Raw genomic sequence first — 19,324 nt, forward strand, 5'->3', positions numbered from 1 at the left:
ATACTCGCCGTCGTTGTCGGATCTCAATATCTTGATCTTTCTCTCTGTCTGTAGTTCTAATCTCTTCTTCCACTCCACAAATATATCTAGGACTTCACTCTTCTTTGTCATGGTGTACACCCAACAACGTCTAGAATAGTCATCAACAAACGTGGCGAACCAATATCGACCACCAAGTGATGCAGTCTTGGTGGGACCCCAAACATCTGTGTGCACGTAGTCCAAGATGTCCCTCGTCCTATGAATGGCCGTCTCGAACTTCACCTTTGTCTTCTTGCCAAGAACACAGTGCTCACAGAATTCCACTTTACCACTCTTGGCTCCCTTCAATAGCCCCTGCTTGCACAAAGCCTGCAGTGACTTCTCTCCCATGTGCCCTAACATGTAATGCCAAAGCCTACTCATGTCCGCCTCTGAAGTAGCCGAAGCAACCTGGCCAATCTCGATCGGTGCTCCCCTTCAGATAGTATAAATTTCAACTGCGGACTCCCTTCATCACCATCAAAGATCCCTTAGTAACCTTCGCTACAGCGTCCTCAAAGGTCACCCTGAATCTCTTAGCCTCCAAAGCTCCAACTGAGATAAGACTCTTCTTTAGTTGAGGAACGAATCTCACCTTCTTCAACTCACGGACTACTCCATCGTGCATCCGAATCCTCACAGTACCTATCCCACAAATACCACAGGATTGATCATTTCCCATGACAACAACACCCCCATCGAGTCTCTCAAACGATGAAAATCAATCTCGCCTAGGGGTCACATGATAAGTAGCGCCAGAATCAAGCATCCAATCCGATGCATCCAAATGGTTCACCTCCGGAGTAATCAAAAGAGAAAAGCTCGAATCATCGGAATCATTGCCTTTCGCAACATTCACCTTATTGGCATTCAGGCCCTTATTCTTGCTATTCTCCTTTTCTTTGACCTTTGGGCAGTCTCTCTTCCAATGTTCCTGCTCCTTACAGAATGCACATTGGTTCTTTGCTAATTGGTGGTGGTTTCTTAACTTTGACCTTCCTCTATTACCACCTTTCGGATATGAGCTTCTACCTCTCGTCGACAATGCCTCTCCTGAAGTACTAGCGCGGGAAGTCTCCTTATCCTTCCTCCTCAAATCGTAGTTCGTCAATGCGTTAGTCACTTCACTATAAGTGATAGAAGATCTCCTGTTCAGTAAAGTAATCACGAAGGTATCATACTCCTCATCCGGTAAGGAGCCTAAAAGAATAATAGCCTTGTACTTATCCGTGATCTTCTCATCCACATTCGCCAAGTCCGATAATAACTTAGTGTAGTTGTTCACATGAGCCGCTAGTGAGGTGCCTCGGGACATCTAGAATCTGAATAACCTACGTAGCAAATGCAACCTATTCTCAACACTCTTCGTAAGATACTTATTGTTGAGAATTTCCCACATCTTCATCGCAGACGTCACCCCAATCACATCATATTTCAGCTCCTGTTCCAAACATAACCTGATCACCCCACAAGCGTTCCTATTTATCTTTTCCCATACCGCCTCTTCATATTTAGGTGGCCTCACATCGATCATGATGGTCTCCTCTAAATTTTGAGCATTGAGCGCATCTTGTACGTCACTCATCCACAAACCAAAATTAATTTTGCCGTCATATTTCACTACACTAATCTTAGTGTTCTGAAAACTCACATGAACTGTATTCGTCATCTTGCTGCTTTCACTAACTTCTTCACCCATAATCACAAACTCCAAATTACAAAGAAAGATTCAAACTTTATAGAATTTAGAAGTTACTCAACTGAACCCTATATTGGATTCCAAATAGAACTCCTAACCACACGAGGAAAGCGAGATCTTCAACGGCAACTTTAAACCCTAACTCCACCAAAGCCTAGAACTCCAAGAACCAAGCTTCCAACTGAATCTTCCTCCGCAACTTTAAACCCTAACTCCACCAAAGCCTAGAACTCCAAGAACCAAGCTTCCAACTGAATCTTCCTCTACCTAATCCAAAACCCTAGATTTAAAATCTGAGCTCTGATACCACTTGTTGCGCACCGTGCAGAAGCGTGCTCGACAATCAAACGAGTCGGTGAGCGATGAGAGAAGAAAACCAAAACCAAACACGAGTGCAATTCACAAAATAACGACCAAAATCACAAACAAGCACAGGAATTTACGTGGTTCGGCAATTGCCTACGTCCACGGGGAGAGGATGGAGAGATTTCGCTATATGGATGAGAAATACAATGGGTTACAACTCACAAAATTACTCAAATATAACCCTAACTAAAGCTCTCAACTCCCTCACAATATCTCCCTCTCAAAGTACTCAAAACAATGCTAATTCTCTCCTTTTCTCTCTTTAAAAAACCCTAAAAAACATGGTTCTATTTATAACAAAATACAATCCCAAATAGATTAGGATTCTAAAAACGAGTCTGCCACACCCTGCTGTGGCACACACCACACCCATGACAAACAGGACAGATTCTGTCACACCAGGGTGTGGCAGACACCATACCCATGACAGACAGGACAGATTCTGCCACACCCATGACAGACACCACACCAGGGTGTGGTGGAGTCTGTTTTGGGTTATTTTTCACATTTTTCATAATTCCTTCGTCATTTTCACAAGATATATATAGGCATATCTTGTATCCTTTACCCTTTTGAGTACCTGAAATATAAACAATTTTCTTGTGGTACCCACTTTTATTTGAGTCCGAAAGGATTAGCCTTTGAAAATCCAAACCCATTTGGAATTTGGTTTCCATTTGTTAGTATACAAATAATCTTTAGAATAACAAACATCATTCATGTAGGATTCAGTATAAACATCCTTATTATGAGAATTCAAATGTTTAGGAACCCAAATATATTTATTCCTAGCATGTATATTCTTTGCAAATGAATGACTATTCTTATATAAATTAGTCTTCAAACTATTGTTTTTTTTAACAAATCCAAGTCCAAAATAATTATTAGAAAGCCGTTGGTGAGATAATATGTCATTCAAATTCTCTTTTCCTTTATTGAAATTTGAAACATTTTTCAAATTATCTTCATACTTGATTTTAAAAGATGCAATATTATTTTTCAAATTTGAAATACGAGAATTTAAAGAAGATATTTCTATTTTAAGAAAAGAATTTTCTTCAAATAATTTCTCATTTTCCTTTTTCAAAAACTTGTTTTTCACTTTTTCCTTTTTAAATCTGAAAAACAATTCATTGAAAGCATTCAATAATTCATCTTTATTAAAATTATCACATACCTCATCTTCTAGAGCCATAAAACACATGTTTGTCACTTCCTTGTCCGTTTCTTCTTCTTCATTGGATGAAGATGCATCGCTGTCATCCCAATTGACTGCCAATCCTTTCTTCTTCTTCTTGAAATGTTCAGATTTGTTCTTGAATTTGGACTTGAGAAGAGGACAATGTTTCTTCATATGACCTATTTTGTTACACTTATAACAAATAATATTATCGTTAGTATCTTTAACTTTTTTATACTTACTTTGTATAAGGAACTTTTTAAATTTCCTTAAAAGTGCGTCAATGTCTTCATCATCATCATCTGAATTGTCTGTGTCGGATGAAGTATTGAAAGCAAATAGTTTCTTCTCTGGTTGTTCTCTCTTCCTTCTATCTTGAAGTTGTACTTCATATAGCATTAGATTCCCAACGAGATTTTCTAGAGTGAGTGTTGAGAGATCATTGGCTTCCTCAATTGCTATCGTCTTCTTCTCCCATTTCGGTGTGAGTGCACAAAGTACTTTTTTCACTATCTCCAATTGTGTATATTCTTTTCCAAGAGAAATTAGAGAGTTAGTGATGTCGGTGAATCTTGTGATCTTTTCAGAGATCGTCTCATGTTCCTTCATTTTGAATAATTCAAACTTGTGTACAAGAACAGAGATTTTAGATTCTTTAACTTTATTTGTACCTTCGCGTGTTACCTCTAATGTATGCCAAATTTGATGGGCTGAAGTGGAAGTAGACACGCGGGTGAATTCATTCTTGTCCAATGCACAAAATAAAGCGTCCATTGCCTTAGAGTTCTGATTTGCAGCATTCTTTTGAACTCGAGTCCATTCAGCATATGGTGTGGTTGGATTCTCATGCGGTGACTCAACGATGTTCCATAACTCGTAGTCGATGGATTGTAGATAGATCTTCATTCTGAACTTCCAATAGTTGTAGTTGGAACCATCAAAGAGCGGAGGTCGTTATGTTGAGTGTCCTTCCTTGAATTGTGATGTTGTTGTTGCCATCTTTCACCTCTCTCTAATACCAATTGTAGGATCGCTAATCTATGGCAACATAGATACTGACAAATTGACAAGACCATGCTAATTACAACCAATCTCTAAACCAAGAGATCTTATCTCTCTAACCAGAGATAACCTTCCTTTGAAGCAAAGTACAAAACTGATCCTATAAGCATTGATGTGAATGTGAAGTGCAGCTGTGGCTTAGGAATTTAAACTCTCTGGAAAATTGCCTAAACAATTTCTAGTAATAATGGAGAACAAAGGCAATCTCAGAATTTTTTTCTTGACAATTTAAATGAGAATTTGCATAAAGAGAAAATGAATTTGATCAAAATTTGAATCTTGTATGTACTAATGTCACTCATCAAATTCTGATGTTCTAACCTATTTATAGCCTTAGAAATATTCAAAATTTAAACCAAATTAATGTTTACAAATGGCTATAAATGATCACTAATTCAAATTCAGAACAATTAGAAAAACTGTCTTTGTAGTCGACTACAAGGCTGGCTATAAATGATCACTAATTCAAATTCAGAACAATTAGAAAAACTGTCTTTGTAGTCGACTACAAGGCTTAGTAGTCGACTACACTGAGTCTATTTAGGAACAATTAGAAAAACTGTCTTTGTAGTCGACTACAAGGCTTAGTAGTCGACTACACTGAGTCTATTTAGACTCTGTGAAGTCAAGAAACAGGTTAGTAGTCTACTACTAAAGACATTAGTCGACTGTATTGTAAAACTTAAGTTTTTGTAAGTTGAAACTGAGAATGAGTAGTCGACTATTAAGGAGAGTAGTCGACTACTGATAATAAGATAAAGGAAATTACTAATTTTGGCAGAATTAGTCTATTAGACTTTCTATTAGTCTATTAATCAGGGTTAATAAAATCTAATATTATTTCTATGAAATTATGAGTGTTTAGCTGATCAAGAATTTTAACAAAGATTCTACCCAATGAAAGAAAACCCAAAATACAATTATATCATTGAAGCATCTTGATTTCTTTCATCTCTAATTAGCCTTGTATCAACTTCAACTTCCTTGTATTGCCTTGTGTCTTGAGTATCTCTTTGAATATCATTGTTGATTTTGCTCTGATACTACAAAATATATGTTAGCACAAAATACACACAACATATAATATTTGTTATTATCAAAACAAACATATCTTGGGGTTAAGATATCCAACATCAATTTGCCTAACCACGTAAATCTCTGTGTTTCTGTGTGATTTTGGCCGTTCTTTTGTGAATTGCACTCGTTAGTTGTTCTCCTCTCATTGCTCGACGACTCGTTTGGTTTGTACACACGCTTCCGCCGTCGTGTGGTAGTACGTAAATAATTAATCACATTGATTGCTAAACCTAATCAAACTTCCTCATCTTTGTAAGTGTTTCACTGTTTTTCTCCCTCTCCGTTCTTCAGAGCAACTCCAATGGGGAGGCTGCAAAATGCAGCCTCCCCAAAGAATATTCTCTTGAATATTCTTTTTTAGAGGGGGGTGGGTACTCCAACCACCACCCTCTATATGAAGCTCCATTTATATTTTCAATTGATTACTTTTATAATACTTTAAATGTATTTAAAAATATAAAAATATAAAATATTAAAAAAATTATATGAATTAATTTAAAATATAAAATATATTATAAAGTAATACTAAAATTATAATATATAATATACTCATTATTTAAATAAAATTAATTATCTTTAATAAATTGATTATAAGACATAGATAAGAGCCTTCAAATTTTAAAAACCAGAAAATATAGCATAATATTTGGAACAACCTTCATAACTACTCCGAAGGATGAAATTTTATATATTACATTCAGCGGCATTACATAGAAAAATAAAGTATATGAGAAAAACTAAAAATCGGATAGGTCATTTCCTCCATATCCACCGCTTCTGTAGTCAGGTATTCCGTATTGACTTCCTGCATAACTATATTTAGGATTAGGAATATCAGATGAAGAACCTCTAGTTGTGTTTCTATTTAAAATCTCTTGTTTTTTAATTTGAAAATACTCGCGTTCTGAAGGATCAGTAATAGTATCAAGATTAATTAACATAATTTTACTTTCCTGTCGTTCCCTTTGCAGATCTAATTTTTTCTTATCGTTTGCAACCCTTAACATCATAATCTGGTGCATTGTCATTCTATCATTTTCTCGTTGTACATGACTCTTTTTTTTAAATATCGACAATTTCTTAATTGCTTTTATTGAGAGTTTCAAAGTCGAGGTTCTTTTCAGATGCTTGTCGCCTCCTCATCTTCTCTTTCTTCCTTCCTGTCGGTCGACTTGTTATCATATTATCGTCATTATGAGTATATCCCTCATTATCGTCATTTAAGTCGACGACATAAGAACTTGAACCTAATCCCTGAGATGAGCGGGACTTTAAATTTTTGAAAGTTGCAGGCGATCTGACACTTATATTTGCCCATTTCTCTGCATCTTTTAAAATTGACCAAACATGATCAAATAGAAACCCCTTTCTCTCTTCTGGATCTTCTGCAAATATTATCCTAGTACGTTTATTCTACCACAAGAGAGGAAGAAACATTTATTAATAACAAGATAATAGATGATAATCAAGATTTATGTTATTCAAAATACTTACAATGTCAAGCTCAGAAGCACCGCTTGGATTCAGGCGCTCGACTTGTCTAATGCATCCTCGAAATTTACTGATAGCCTTCATAATTAATTGCAATCGGCATGAGAGAGACTTCAGAGTCCTTTGAGAATTACCAATATTAGAAATCCTTTCATGAAATAAAGCAGAAATTCGTTCCCACAGCTTGTCCTTCTTTTGATTAGAACCCATGACTGGGTCTTGAGAAATTTCGAGCCACGTAGCGCATAAAATTTGGTCTTCTTCTTGTAAAAAGATTTTCCGTGACTAGATGCCATAATCTAAGGAGATAACATTGTTGAGGATGATACTATTATGATGGAGGAATGTAAAGAGTTATGAATATAGAATAAGAAGAGTTGTGGTGGATATATAAAAATTATTCAAGTATTATATAGGGATCAGATGTGGGGAGTCTCCAACACCAGGAGAATCCAATATGGGGAGTCTCCAATACCAGGAATCCAATGTGGGTAGTCTCCAACACTAGGAGAATCCAATGTGGGTAGTCTCCAACACCAGAAGAATCCAACATGGGGAGTCTCTAATACCGAGAATCTAATATGGGGAGTCTCTAACACCAGGAATCCAATGTGGAGAGTCTTCAACACTAGGAGAATCTAATGTGGGGAGTCTCCAACACCAGAAGAATCCAACATGGGGAGTCTCTAACATCGAGAATCCAATGTAGGGAGTCTCCAACATCAGGAGAATCCAATATGAGGAGTCTCCAATACGAAAGGAATCCAATATGGGGAGTCTCCAACACGGAAGGAATCCAATGTGGGGGAGAATCCAACACAAAGATAATCCAATGCTGGAGAGAATCCAATACTGAAAAGAATCCTATGTGGGGAGGAATATTATATAATGACATTACATCCATCTCTAAACAACTCACAACTTATATTTTTATTTCTATAAATAACTTCTTCATCAATGAACTATGGAGCCGGACCGTCACATCTACCTTCTTTTTCTTCTTCTGACGACGAAATATTTTCTCAATACATTAAAGATTGGGAGGAAGATATGACACAATGGGAGAAGGAAGATGAACTCTTAGCTCGCGTATATACCTCTAATAATAAAATAATGACTTATCTCTCTCAAGAGGTAGAGCGGCCAAAGCGTATTGGCTCAGTTCCTGGTCATTTGGTGATCAATCGCGGGAGGGAAGAAGGTAATTCTTGACTTTACCATGACTATTTTTTTGATGACCCTACATATGGTGCAAACCTATTCCGTAGAAGGTTCCGGATGCACAGGAGTTTATTCCTTCGTATAGTCGAGGCGGTACGTGAGCATGACAACTTCTCTGTACAGAAGATGGATGGTGTCAGCAAACTTGGGCTATCAACTTTACAAAAAGTTACATTGGCATTTCACATGTTGGCGTATGGAACATCAGCAGATAGTACTGATGAATATGTTAGGAGCGGTGAGTCAACTACAATTATATGTTTAAAGAGATTTTGTAGAGCAATTGTATATGGAGATGAATATCTAAGGACCCCCAATGTCGACGATGTTGCAAGGTTATTGCAAAAGGGCGAAGAAAGAGGTTTTCCAGGAATGTTAGGAAGTCTAGACAATATGCATTGGCAATGGAAAAATTGTCTAACAGCATGACCAAGACAATACTGAGGCCGTCATGGAGGTCCAACCATTATTCTTGAGGCAGTAGCATCATATGATCTATGGATATGATATGCATACTTTGGCTTACCAGGATCCAATAACAATATTAATGTATTGCAGTCGTCTAATTTGTTCGACAATCTATCACAAGGTATTGCTCCTCCTGCTCATTACACAATTCACGGAAAAAATTATGATGTCGGTTATTATTTGGCCGATGACATATATCCGAAATAGCCAACACTTGTTCTGACCATTTCTAATTCCGATGATAAAAAAACAATATTTTGCTATGATGCAAGAAGCATGTCGAAAAGATGTGGAGCGGGCATTTGGTGTTCTCCAATCACGATTTGTTATCATCAAGGGGCCAACCCGTTTTTGGGATAAACGAACTCTGCATGATATCATGACTGCTTGTATTATAATGCACAATATGATTGTCGAAGATGAACGCGACGAGCAAGAAGATGTTGTCATTTCAACTCCACAATCAATTCCGAATGCTGAAAATATGGAGATAACGGAAATTGAACGATTCCAACGGTTCCTTGCTCGACATAAGAGATTGAAAAACAAAGAAGCTCATTTTGCACTTCGAAATGCATTGATTGAACATTTGTGGGAAAGACATGGAAATGAAGCGATGTATCTTTTTTTAATAATAAAATAATGACTTTTCATTTTTAATTACTTGGTTCTTGAAATTTTATATTTCAATTAATATTATTCAATATTAGTCTCATTTTGAAGGTATCGATAAACATTTCCAACTGTAAAATTTTTATTTAACAATAATTAGTAGAAACAAACTTATGTTGATTTTAAATTAGTAGTTACTAATTAAAAAGGATATGGATGTAATAAGTATTGGTTTATAAATAAAAAAAAGGGCAAACTTGGCATTTAAGAAAAATGCATAGTTCATTTGCAGCAAACTGCAAAATGAGGGTAGAGGCTGCATAAATGCAGCCCCATTTTCTCCGGCTGTAAAATGCAGCCGGAGATGCAGCCCAATTGGAGGGCTTCGGGGCTGCAAAATGGAGTTTTGCAGCCCCGTCCATTTTGCAGCCCCGTTGGAGCTGCTCTTTACCTCGCGGATCTGCAACAGTTTGTTCTGGAGGGCAGGTTTGCATGGAACCTGAAATATTTTCAACAACGGCGGCTCAAAAAGGGAAATATCCTTCGAAAGAAAACACTGTAGTCGGTGGATATGCAAGAGACTCGCTTTACATCAAAAGGAGCTCTAAAGACAGCGATTAATTGCAAGTCAAGGGGAACAGTGTCTACCGCAAGCACTCTCTAGATGTTGGATATGATGGCAAGTTTTGAAACCGTAAAGACTCGAAATTATCTGGTCCCTGTCCCCCCACTTCGTACATAATAACCACAGTAAATATTCGCATAAATCTTCTTGCTTTCCACTAGTGAGAATAGGATAAGATCAGAAAAGGATACGTCTACAGTATTTTTAACTTTGCGGTTGGTATATTTTCGTGATGCGCTTGGGTAAAATTTCACGCAACCCCCTTTATGTTTGGCCGCCTGTGAGATGATTTATACCCCACTGACCTTTACAAAAATCATGTACGAACCCTTTCTAGTTAGTGATGTCAGATCTGACCATGCGTGTGAAAAATCACGTACGTTGAAATGATCAAAGTTTCTTTGATCGATGGACAAAATCCCTTTCCTTCCTATTAATAATTTCAAGGTAAGTTTCAACAATACGCCCTTGAGTTTGTACAATTTAGAAATTTACTAAAATAGTTAATGATTTAATTTACTGATTAGATATTTTTTTTTTGCCAGTACATCTAACGAAGTTTTTTTTTTTGGGTGGTGAAATTAATGTTTGAGGGGTCTTAACGTACGAAACTCCAATAACTTAAGGGGCATTAGGTTACTTGCTTAAAGTTTACTGGGATTATCTGAAAATCAACCTCACTAAGAGGGGGTTTTGTGAAATTTATTAGCTTGAGCTTTACTATGACAGATCTAATTATGTGTATCAACTAGTCAATCATGTCCCTTTATCCCGGTCTTGCCACATTGAGCCCAGAGAATAAGCTCTTTGAGGTAAATTGCAAAATACACTCTAAAATTTTTTCAAACTTTAACTTTTTTTACCAGCAAACTTTTTTGATATAAATTTTTTTAACAACGGTTCAATAAATACTCCCTCTCTGCACTTCTTAATTTCATGAATTTAGTCGAATATGGGAAGGAAAAGAATATAAGATTACGCTATAACAAAATTTAGGTGCTAATGGCATCTCCAACAGCTTCTTCAAAATTTTCTCCAAAATAGGAAAGCAAAAGTCATATTCTCCAAATTATTTTTACACAAACTCCAACAACTTTCCCATTTTGAAGAATCTTTTTTTTCATCTAAAAATTTGGAGAATGCTGCAGATTTGGGGAAGCTTCCCCATTTTTTCTCCTCCATCCCTATTTTGGGGAATGAGATGAAGAATCTGTTAGACCAAAAATCTAACTAAATTCTCCAAAAGTAGAAAATGGAGAAGCTGTTGGAGATGCTCTAAGACTTTATTCTTACCGAATTGGTCAAATTTATCAAAACACAAACATTTCCCACATAATTAAATCAAGAAAAAACAAGATAGATTATGCATAATAAAAATTATTTCCGCTTCGTAAAGCAAAATCTCAATTAATAAGCAACCCTGAGTTTACACAAATGAATCGCAATCAAAATCACAGAAACTGGCACACTCAAAAGAATCAGGCCCACCAATCCCAATGCGACACCTGGCCTCACGCTCATCGCGAACATTTGGATCAACCCGACAGCTTGGCAAACATCCGACACGTAACAGCTCCGATAATAGTTCTTCTCCCACTCCGTCCACTCCTCAGTCGGATCCTGGTCTAGTCTTTCGGTCATCCGCAGCTCCTCCATCCGTTTCCGGAGAACTATCATGTTCTGGTCGACCAATCCGTATTCATATCCATATCCGTCTTGTTTCGAAGCGGATCGGACCTTTACCAGATTCTTCCGGAGGTGGAACTGATTCGATACGGTTGGGTAACGGGTCGGGTTTGTGGAGAGTTTAGCAGATCGAATGGAGGAAGAGAAGGAAAAGAGAGTTGCGTCCATTTCAATTTTGGGTACATCATGGGAGAGCTTTGGGGTCACTTTGGTCTCTATTTATAGGCTTTTGATGGCAGTTAATTGGGAAACGATTACGAAACGAGTATTTTGTATTTGGAGGCAACTGTAGTTAAAGTGAAGGTAGGTACTCCTAAAAAGTAGCTTTCAATGTCGTGATATTGGTTCTAATTATATGTATTTTTAATCATATCTATACTAGAAAATCTTTGAAGGAAGATGACCACTATAGACAAAGATTAATATTTTTGACGATTATATATATAACTCTGATCATTCCAAGAGTGTCAAATCTGAGAAGTTCGCCGGTGTTAACTATAAATGGTGGGCTAATTAGATGACATACTAGCTCACCACTTTAGGTCTTCTATCTACCATAGAAACTCTTGACACTACAAGAAATTACATCTTTAACGAAGGGGTTTCCCTTCGTTAAAGATATGAAAACCTTCGTTATTGTATGTTAACGACGGGAAAAAATCCCTTCGTCACCCGTTGTTGAAGCCCTCTTCGCTAAAGGGTCACGAAGGGATATACTACCCGTCGTTATAGAGTCTATAACGATGGATCATATTACCGTCATTTATATTTACTACGGTAATTATTACCGTCGTTACCATCAATGACGGAGATATTTTCCCGTCGTTACCATAAGTGACGGGATATTTTTCCGTCGTTACCATTAGTTACGGAGATATTTTTCCATCGTTATCATTAGTTACGGGGATATTTTCCCATCGTTGAAGACTAATTAATGACGGTTGGATACCGTCGTAAAAAATCATCATAATGGGTAATTAGTAACCCCATCAACGACGGTGATTTCCTTTCGTTGATGAACAAAATACGATTTATAAAACCGTCATTGTAGACTACAAATTTCTAATATACATTAATAATAAATTTTCCATTCATAGGCAACTATCATATTATTCTCAACCTGACACTAAGATTCACAATAAAAATATATTAAAAATACCCAATAATGAATAAGAGGAAAAATAAAAATTTCATTCATTAATAACATCAATAAATAAAATTCCATCATCCTCAAATATTCAATACTAATAACAAGAGTTAATATCCTAATTGTTCCAAAGAAAAATACATGAAACTATCTAAAACAAATTAAAATAAAAGTTTAGGAAAGACAATCTTTCATCTCTAATCATCGTCATCACCAGCACCAGCATCACCAAAGGACTGTAATTTTCTTCATACTGAGTTTCTAAGTTGCTAGTTTCTAGAAAAGTAGATACTGGTATCCTGCTATCATACCTGCAGGAAGAAAAATATATTCCAAATATATCAATGAAATCAATAAGTATCCCAATTATTCAAAGAGATTTGTAGAGTTGCAGTGATATGTTTGCATCTGAGGACCATGACCGTGTAGTTATAAAAATAAAATGCAAATTAACCCACTATATTACTTGAATATTAGTAAAAAACTAAATTTTAGTAAAATAAAACATCTCTAAACATGTAAATGAATACTTATACAAATAAAACTGCACTCACAGTGAAAAGGCTGAAGAACTCGAATGGTTCAGAATCCTGCATTCATTCTTCTCTTTCTTTTCAACTTGACTATGATTGTATCTACTCAATGACAGCTCCTGTAAAGGTGTAGAATCTGGGCTGCAGCTGAACTCCTCATCACACGATACAACTTCTTGAGTATAATAAAGTGGGCTGCAGCTGAACTCCTCATCACACGATACAACTTCTTGAGTATAATAAAGGTTATCATTTTTTGCACTATTTTCCCTTGGCTCATAACTACAGCGATACAACTTCTTGAGTATAATAAAGGTTATCATTTTTTGCACTATTTTCCCTTGGCTCATAACTACAACCTTGCTGATTATCTATTGTGCTGATCAAATTGATGAGTTGCTTTTGAGTTGCAGTATCTACGAGCGCACAAGATTACTCTTCTACGATCAATTGATCATTTGTGACGCATGCCCCATTGAGAGGTGCAAATTCTGAAACCAACATAACAAATGCCACACATTAAATTTTGTAAATAGCAATGGTAATATAAAATATTGACAGGAAATATATGAAGAACAGTACCTTCAGCATTTCATCCAAACTTTCATTCATCATTCTGACATATAGTCTCAATTATATGAGAAGAATCCTTGCATGTTCTCCGCTGAGGCTCTATATATGTTACTTTGTTTGCACACGCTCTCTACTTCCACATCTGACTTTGTACAAGAACTCTGCACTACAATATAACTAATCAGAAACATGACACGAAAGAATAAGCTAATTAGGAGCAGTGTATCAAACATAACAAACTCTGTCCCGTACTTTCTAATCAAAGCTTAGCTTTTACTCAAAGTCATTGTTTCTTCTAACAATATATATTTATGTGGAAAACAAGCTTATGTGTGGAAGCTATTTCCTTGTAAAATAACAAAATTGAGAGAACTTACTTTGGCATCACTCCCTTTCTCACCGTCTTCTTTATTGATATGCATTGGAGGTACTGATCCACCACTAGTTGCTTTGCTTTTCGAGGATTATCTTCAAATGTTTTCATTGCATTATCATCTTGGTGAACACCTTTATTGCCAATGCCATCATTTAACTGGAAAAGTTATAAAAGACGGTGATTAGCAATACCAAAATATAACAAGAGCGATAAGTACTTCATGAGTTTACTTAATAGTTAGGGCTCAATTGCGGATGCATCCCCTGTAGTATAACTATTTTGAACTTGCGGGTATTGTAGTTTCATTGTTTTGTTCCAGATGGTCCCTTTTTTCAACTCTTATATCCTCGACGTAAATAATGAGTCCGAGTGTAAAAGAATCGAGAGGATTTAACGTGGCGTGCTTTTTTTTTGTGGGTGGGGGTGGGGGTGGGGGTGGGGGTGGGGGGACTAATATCTGCAACAATACTAGAGGGGGCCTATCACCCGCGGAGATACCCTATAGAGGATGGTATCAAGTGATACCACCTTATATCAAAAAATAACCTAGTATAAACCAGATTATCACTTATTAATGACACTACACTAGAAGTAAGTAGTGAGTAGTAGTTCATTTGAGAATCACCCCTAATGGGCCAAGCCTTCGATGACCCAATCCCAAGAACCCATTTTAAGAATGTAAAATGAACAATTAAGTAGGTGTAGGTCTATCGCCTGGTGTTTATGAAGCTACAGAGAGAGGTCGTTACAACAGAAATTATAAAGAATCATATGCGAAATTGAATGTGAGATCAATGGATGAACAATGACTCAGCAACTAATATTGAAAAATATGTATGTAGTAGTATTTCGAAAGAGGCTATAATGCAACAATTTCATAATATGATGACACTTGGGGGTGAATTGCAACAATGTAGTTGTACTTTTTGAGAATATATCTCATTAAAGTTAAATATATCTTCTGTATCTTATTATTAAGTTTTCCTATTATGTATTTATATGAGAGAAAATTAGTAATATCGTCTTTTATATATACTGCGACACCACTATTTTGAATTCCTGACACTGTCACTGGGGTCTTAAGTGCAATTATCCCTAAAATAGTTACACATAAGGTTGAAGGTTGAAGGCAACATACAGTTTGTCTCCTCCAAACGTGCTGCCACAAGTTCCTCAGCTCATTTTTACGGACAGGCTTCATGAGGAAGTCTGCCGCGCCTTTCAGCATGCAGTTGAAAACTATGTTGACAGAGTTATTGAAGGACATCACTGCATATATGACACACACACACACACACACAAAAAGATGAGATTGCAGAACACCAGCAAGTATATGTTTCTCTTGGAATAATTTCAAGAGACATGGTATCATACTTATCACAGGAATGTGCTTGCAGCCCTCATGATCCATTATCATGGAAAGGAGGCTAGTTCCCGAGATCGACGGGACCTCAACTTCAACGAGAACTACATTGATACTACCAGGCCTTTCCCTTACTATCTCCCACGTTTTTTGACCATCAGATACTGCAACCACTGCAGAAAAAGAAAATGCAGTATAGATAAAATATAGTCAGAAATTAAGTAACACAAATGCACAGACAATTTTACCTAATTAAGATGGAAGGTATGGTGCTGATATATAGTTTTATAGTTGCAGATACTTGGGAAACCATAATCTTGGGGAAACTATTATATATGGGATGCTAAAACATAGATAGGTTGCATATTTACCTTTGAAATGCCAAAATATTTATCTTTGAGATGCCAAAACAACCTTCAACTCATTAGAATCTCTCGTCCCTGAACTAAAACCTTTACTTTCTACAATCCAATTTTCAGAAAAAAGGATCACATGACAATCTGGGCAACTTCAGGAAGGACTCAGTACTTTCCTCAACTGTACTCACTGAGTCAGTTAATAATTTTTATTTAAAAAAATTCAACTCAAAATTTACTCTTTTTTAGGGGAAGTTAAACTGCGATCTCAGTTGATGTGATCCAAATTCAACCGAAAAAGAAAAAATTCAAGAAAAACCAGCAATCCTTCAACAAATCTTCATTCAAATCCAATCCCAATCCTTCTAGGCATAAGTCTGATGGAAATTTCTGCTATGTTTATGGTAGAACCAACCACCTGGCTCCCAACTGTTTCTTTCGGAAGTAGGAACCGGCCAAAGCTGCTCCTAAAGGAAATGGATCCAACAAAGTTAATATGATTGAAGAGAATCCAACTTCCTTCAAGTTAGCCTCATCATCTTATCTTGTTAATTCCCTTACTTCTTCCACAGACTGGTACTTAGATTCCGGAGTGAATATTCATGTTTGTAATGATTGCTCTTAGTTTTTAACTTATTAGGTTTCATGTGGAGGAAGTATAAGCTTAGCAGATGACTCCACCAAACAAATATCGGGAAGTGGATGTATAGAGCTTACCATGACCTCTAGAAAAGCTCTGAATCTGCAAGGCGTTCATCATGTTCCTTCTCTCTATCGCAACTTGATCAGTGAATCTCTTCTTCTTAGAGCTGGCTTTAGGATTATAAAGGAATCAAATAAGTTTGTGATTACCAAGAATAATGTATTCATTGGAAAAAGTTTTATCTGTAATGATCTTTTCAAACTCAATGTAATCAATTCCAATTCTAATAAAATTCCCGAGTCTTCTGTTGCACAAATTATTGAGTCTTGTAATGTTTGGCATGGATGACTGATACATGTATATCTTCTTCCTTACTTCGGGAACTTAACGATCCTCATCAGGAGTGTGAGGATAGACGATTCTTATGGTATCTTAAGAATAGAGACATTGAAGAAGTCGTCAGGGGCGGCAACGTCAAAGAGTGCAAGAAATAACAGGAAGAAGGCTGCTGGTTCTTCTGCGGTTGACCGCGAATTAGCCACGGTCGATCGCGAACATGCATGAAGCTCAGGAGGAGCTGGATCTGAAGGCGGTCGACTGTTGCGGTCGACCGCAAGATCTCGGTCAACCGCGCTATGACTGTAATCAAAACTGTTCTCGGGTTTTGGTTCGATCGACCGCGAATCAGCCACGGTCGACCGTGATACTTTCCCGGTCGACCATCGCGGTCGACCGCGACGTAGTTTTGGGCATGGGCCTAGTTTCCTACACTATTTAGGATTTTTATTTGATATAAATAGAAACACGACTTTCCTAGGGTTGACAAACCAAATTGTAATCAGAAAAGAGATCAGGGAGGTTGTTCTTTGATCTAGAGAGATTGTGAGAGAGAGATTTATAATCTATTAATTCTCATAATCTAGAGAAGGTATTTTCCTTTGCCTAAATCAACTCCTTTGTGTATTCTTCTGTTATTTTCTTCGCAACCCACTCTTGATAATTCCACGATCAAGGGTGCTCGCACGGCGACTCGTATCAACGACTTGGATATGTCAATTTCCAAACCTTACAGAGAATGATTAAATTGAACCTTATTTCCAAATCTTCTCTTGATCCCTCATCTAAGTGTGAAATATGTGTTCAAGAGAAACACACTAATAAAGGGAACACACTAAAAAACCTTTCAAGTTTATAACTAGAAACTCCGAACCTCTCGAATTAATTCATAGTGATGTATGTGACTCGACCCTAGGGAACTTACTGGCGAACCGATTGTTGCTCAGGTTGAGCTTGAAGGGTAACCTCATCCTCTCGAAGGTCCAAGGGATCGTGCCGCAGGTCCCTCAGGAGGTTGAGCTCCTCGGGAAGGTACCCGGCGATGTCGTTGTGGTTGAGTTTGATGTCGGCGACGACCTCGATGGAGCGGTTCGACTGCAGGGTGGGGCCGTGGTGGGTGTAGGGGTGTGTGTGGGTTTTGGTGTTAGTTCAAATACACAAGTAGAACTAACATGAACTAAGTTAGAACTAACATAGTTTGTGTTAGAACTAACATGAACCGAGTTAGAACTAACACAGTTCATGTTTAGCTCTAATACACAGCTAGAACTAACATGAACCGAGTTAGAACTAACACAGTTCATGTTAGAACAAACATGTACCGAGTTAGAACTAACACAGTTCGTGTTTAGTTCTAATACACAGTTCGTGTTTAGTTCTAATTTTCCTTGTCCGTTTTTTAAATTCACAACTTCTTAGATTCTTTAGTCGACTTTAGTCGACTTTTAATCACAAGAAAAAGGCATTAAAGAAAAACCCAAACCGTTGTTCAAGAATCCAAAGAGATCCCATTTCAATTAAATGAAAGAGAAAAACTACAAAAACCCAATATCGATTCCCTTCATAAATTACAAGAAAACAAGAGCACTATCTTGATTAAGGCATTGATTTGGGCAAAGAGATTCCGTAACTCAGAAAGGGGAGAACGACGGCGCCTTGGACCAAAGCTTGGGCCCCATCAGCTCGCAGGTCCCACCAGGCCGTGTTTCTCGTTGAACCCGCGTTCATGAGCTGTTTCCAAGATGACTCCCGGGGTCCTGCTGAGTTGGGTAAAATCAGGGGTCGAACTGTGTTAGTTCTGGGCGGTGATGGGGGAGTGGAGTCGGCCGAGGCGAAGGATGTCTGGGGTCGCCGTTGGGCCCCCTGTTGTTGTCCTCGGTATAGTACCAGGTCTGGTGGAAGTCAGCCCCATCCCAGACGTCCCCGCCCTCGGGCCTGATCACGTCCCCAATCTCCGACTCTATGACCACCGTCCTCACCTTCGCCTTCCATGACCTTCCTAGGGCCTGATCATTTTCAGTGGCCATGGCAGAAGTGAGAGAGAGAGAGAGAGAGAGAGAGAGAGAGAGAGAGAGAGAAGGATAAGTTGAGAGAGAGAGGGGGTGAGAGAGAGAGATGAGATTAATGATAGAGAAATTGGGAATAAACGGTGAGAGACACAATAACCGAGTTTAGTCCTATTAAATGGGCAAGTTCGTAACTTTCACTGGGCTTTTTTTGAAATCTGATACTTTGAGGTCTTGTCACAAATGCTGTGTGTATTTGAGGCTTATCCACATAGGGCAAAATACAAAGAGCCTCGTCACATGATGTTTCTGCTTTTAGGGCTTGGACACATTTTCCCTTGTTTATTTATGGTTAGGGCAATTTTCGTTCTTTTTGGTCACATGTTTATCACGAGATACGTTAAAACCTGATTGTGTTAAAGTTGAAAAATCTTCGTCAGTTTTATTGGAACAAAAGAAGTTCAAGAATTTATATGTAAGAGT

The 19,324-nt window shown here is 37.5% G+C and overlaps 3 protein-coding genes and 1 long non-coding RNA gene across 4 annotated transcripts; all 4 read right to left on the bottom strand.

Annotated features, from left to right (window-relative positions):
* LOC109845782 (glutathione S-transferase T3-like) lies at positions 6,486-7,106 on the bottom strand. The gene is made up of 2 exons (XM_020415053.1): positions 6,900-7,106; positions 6,486-6,818 (listed from the first exon to the last, which is right to left on the bottom strand). Exons 1-2 carry the CDS (start codon positions 7,104-7,106, stop codon positions 6,486-6,488), a joined length of 540 nt encoding a protein of 179 aa, XP_020270642.1.
* Positions 11,210-11,719, bottom strand: LOC109844956. Its single transcript, XM_020414142.1, has one exon. It carries the CDS (start codon positions 11,674-11,676, stop codon positions 11,230-11,232), a length of 447 nt encoding a protein of 148 aa, XP_020269731.1. The 5' UTR covers positions 11,677-11,719; the 3' UTR covers positions 11,210-11,229.
* Positions 13,588-14,228, bottom strand: LOC109844391. The gene is made up of 3 exons (XR_002248011.1): positions 14,139-14,228; positions 13,771-13,922; positions 13,588-13,679 (listed from the first exon to the last, which is right to left on the bottom strand). It is a non-coding gene; the product is annotated as an uncharacterized LOC109844391 (long non-coding RNA).
* On the bottom strand, positions 15,227-18,862 carry LOC109845783 (two-component response regulator-like APRR5). Its single transcript, XM_020415054.1, has 5 exons — positions 18,723-18,862; positions 16,574-16,665; positions 15,512-15,673; positions 15,276-15,406; positions 15,227-15,232 (listed from the first exon to the last, which is right to left on the bottom strand). Exons 1-5 carry the CDS (start codon positions 18,860-18,862, stop codon positions 15,227-15,229), a joined length of 531 nt encoding a protein of 176 aa, XP_020270643.1.

The sequence above is a fragment of the Asparagus officinalis genome, chromosome 6, assembly GCF_001876935.1.
Source record: "Asparagus officinalis chromosome 6, Aspof.V1, whole genome shotgun sequence".
Lineage (NCBI taxonomy): Eukaryota > Viridiplantae > Streptophyta > Magnoliopsida > Asparagales > Asparagaceae > Asparagus > Asparagus officinalis.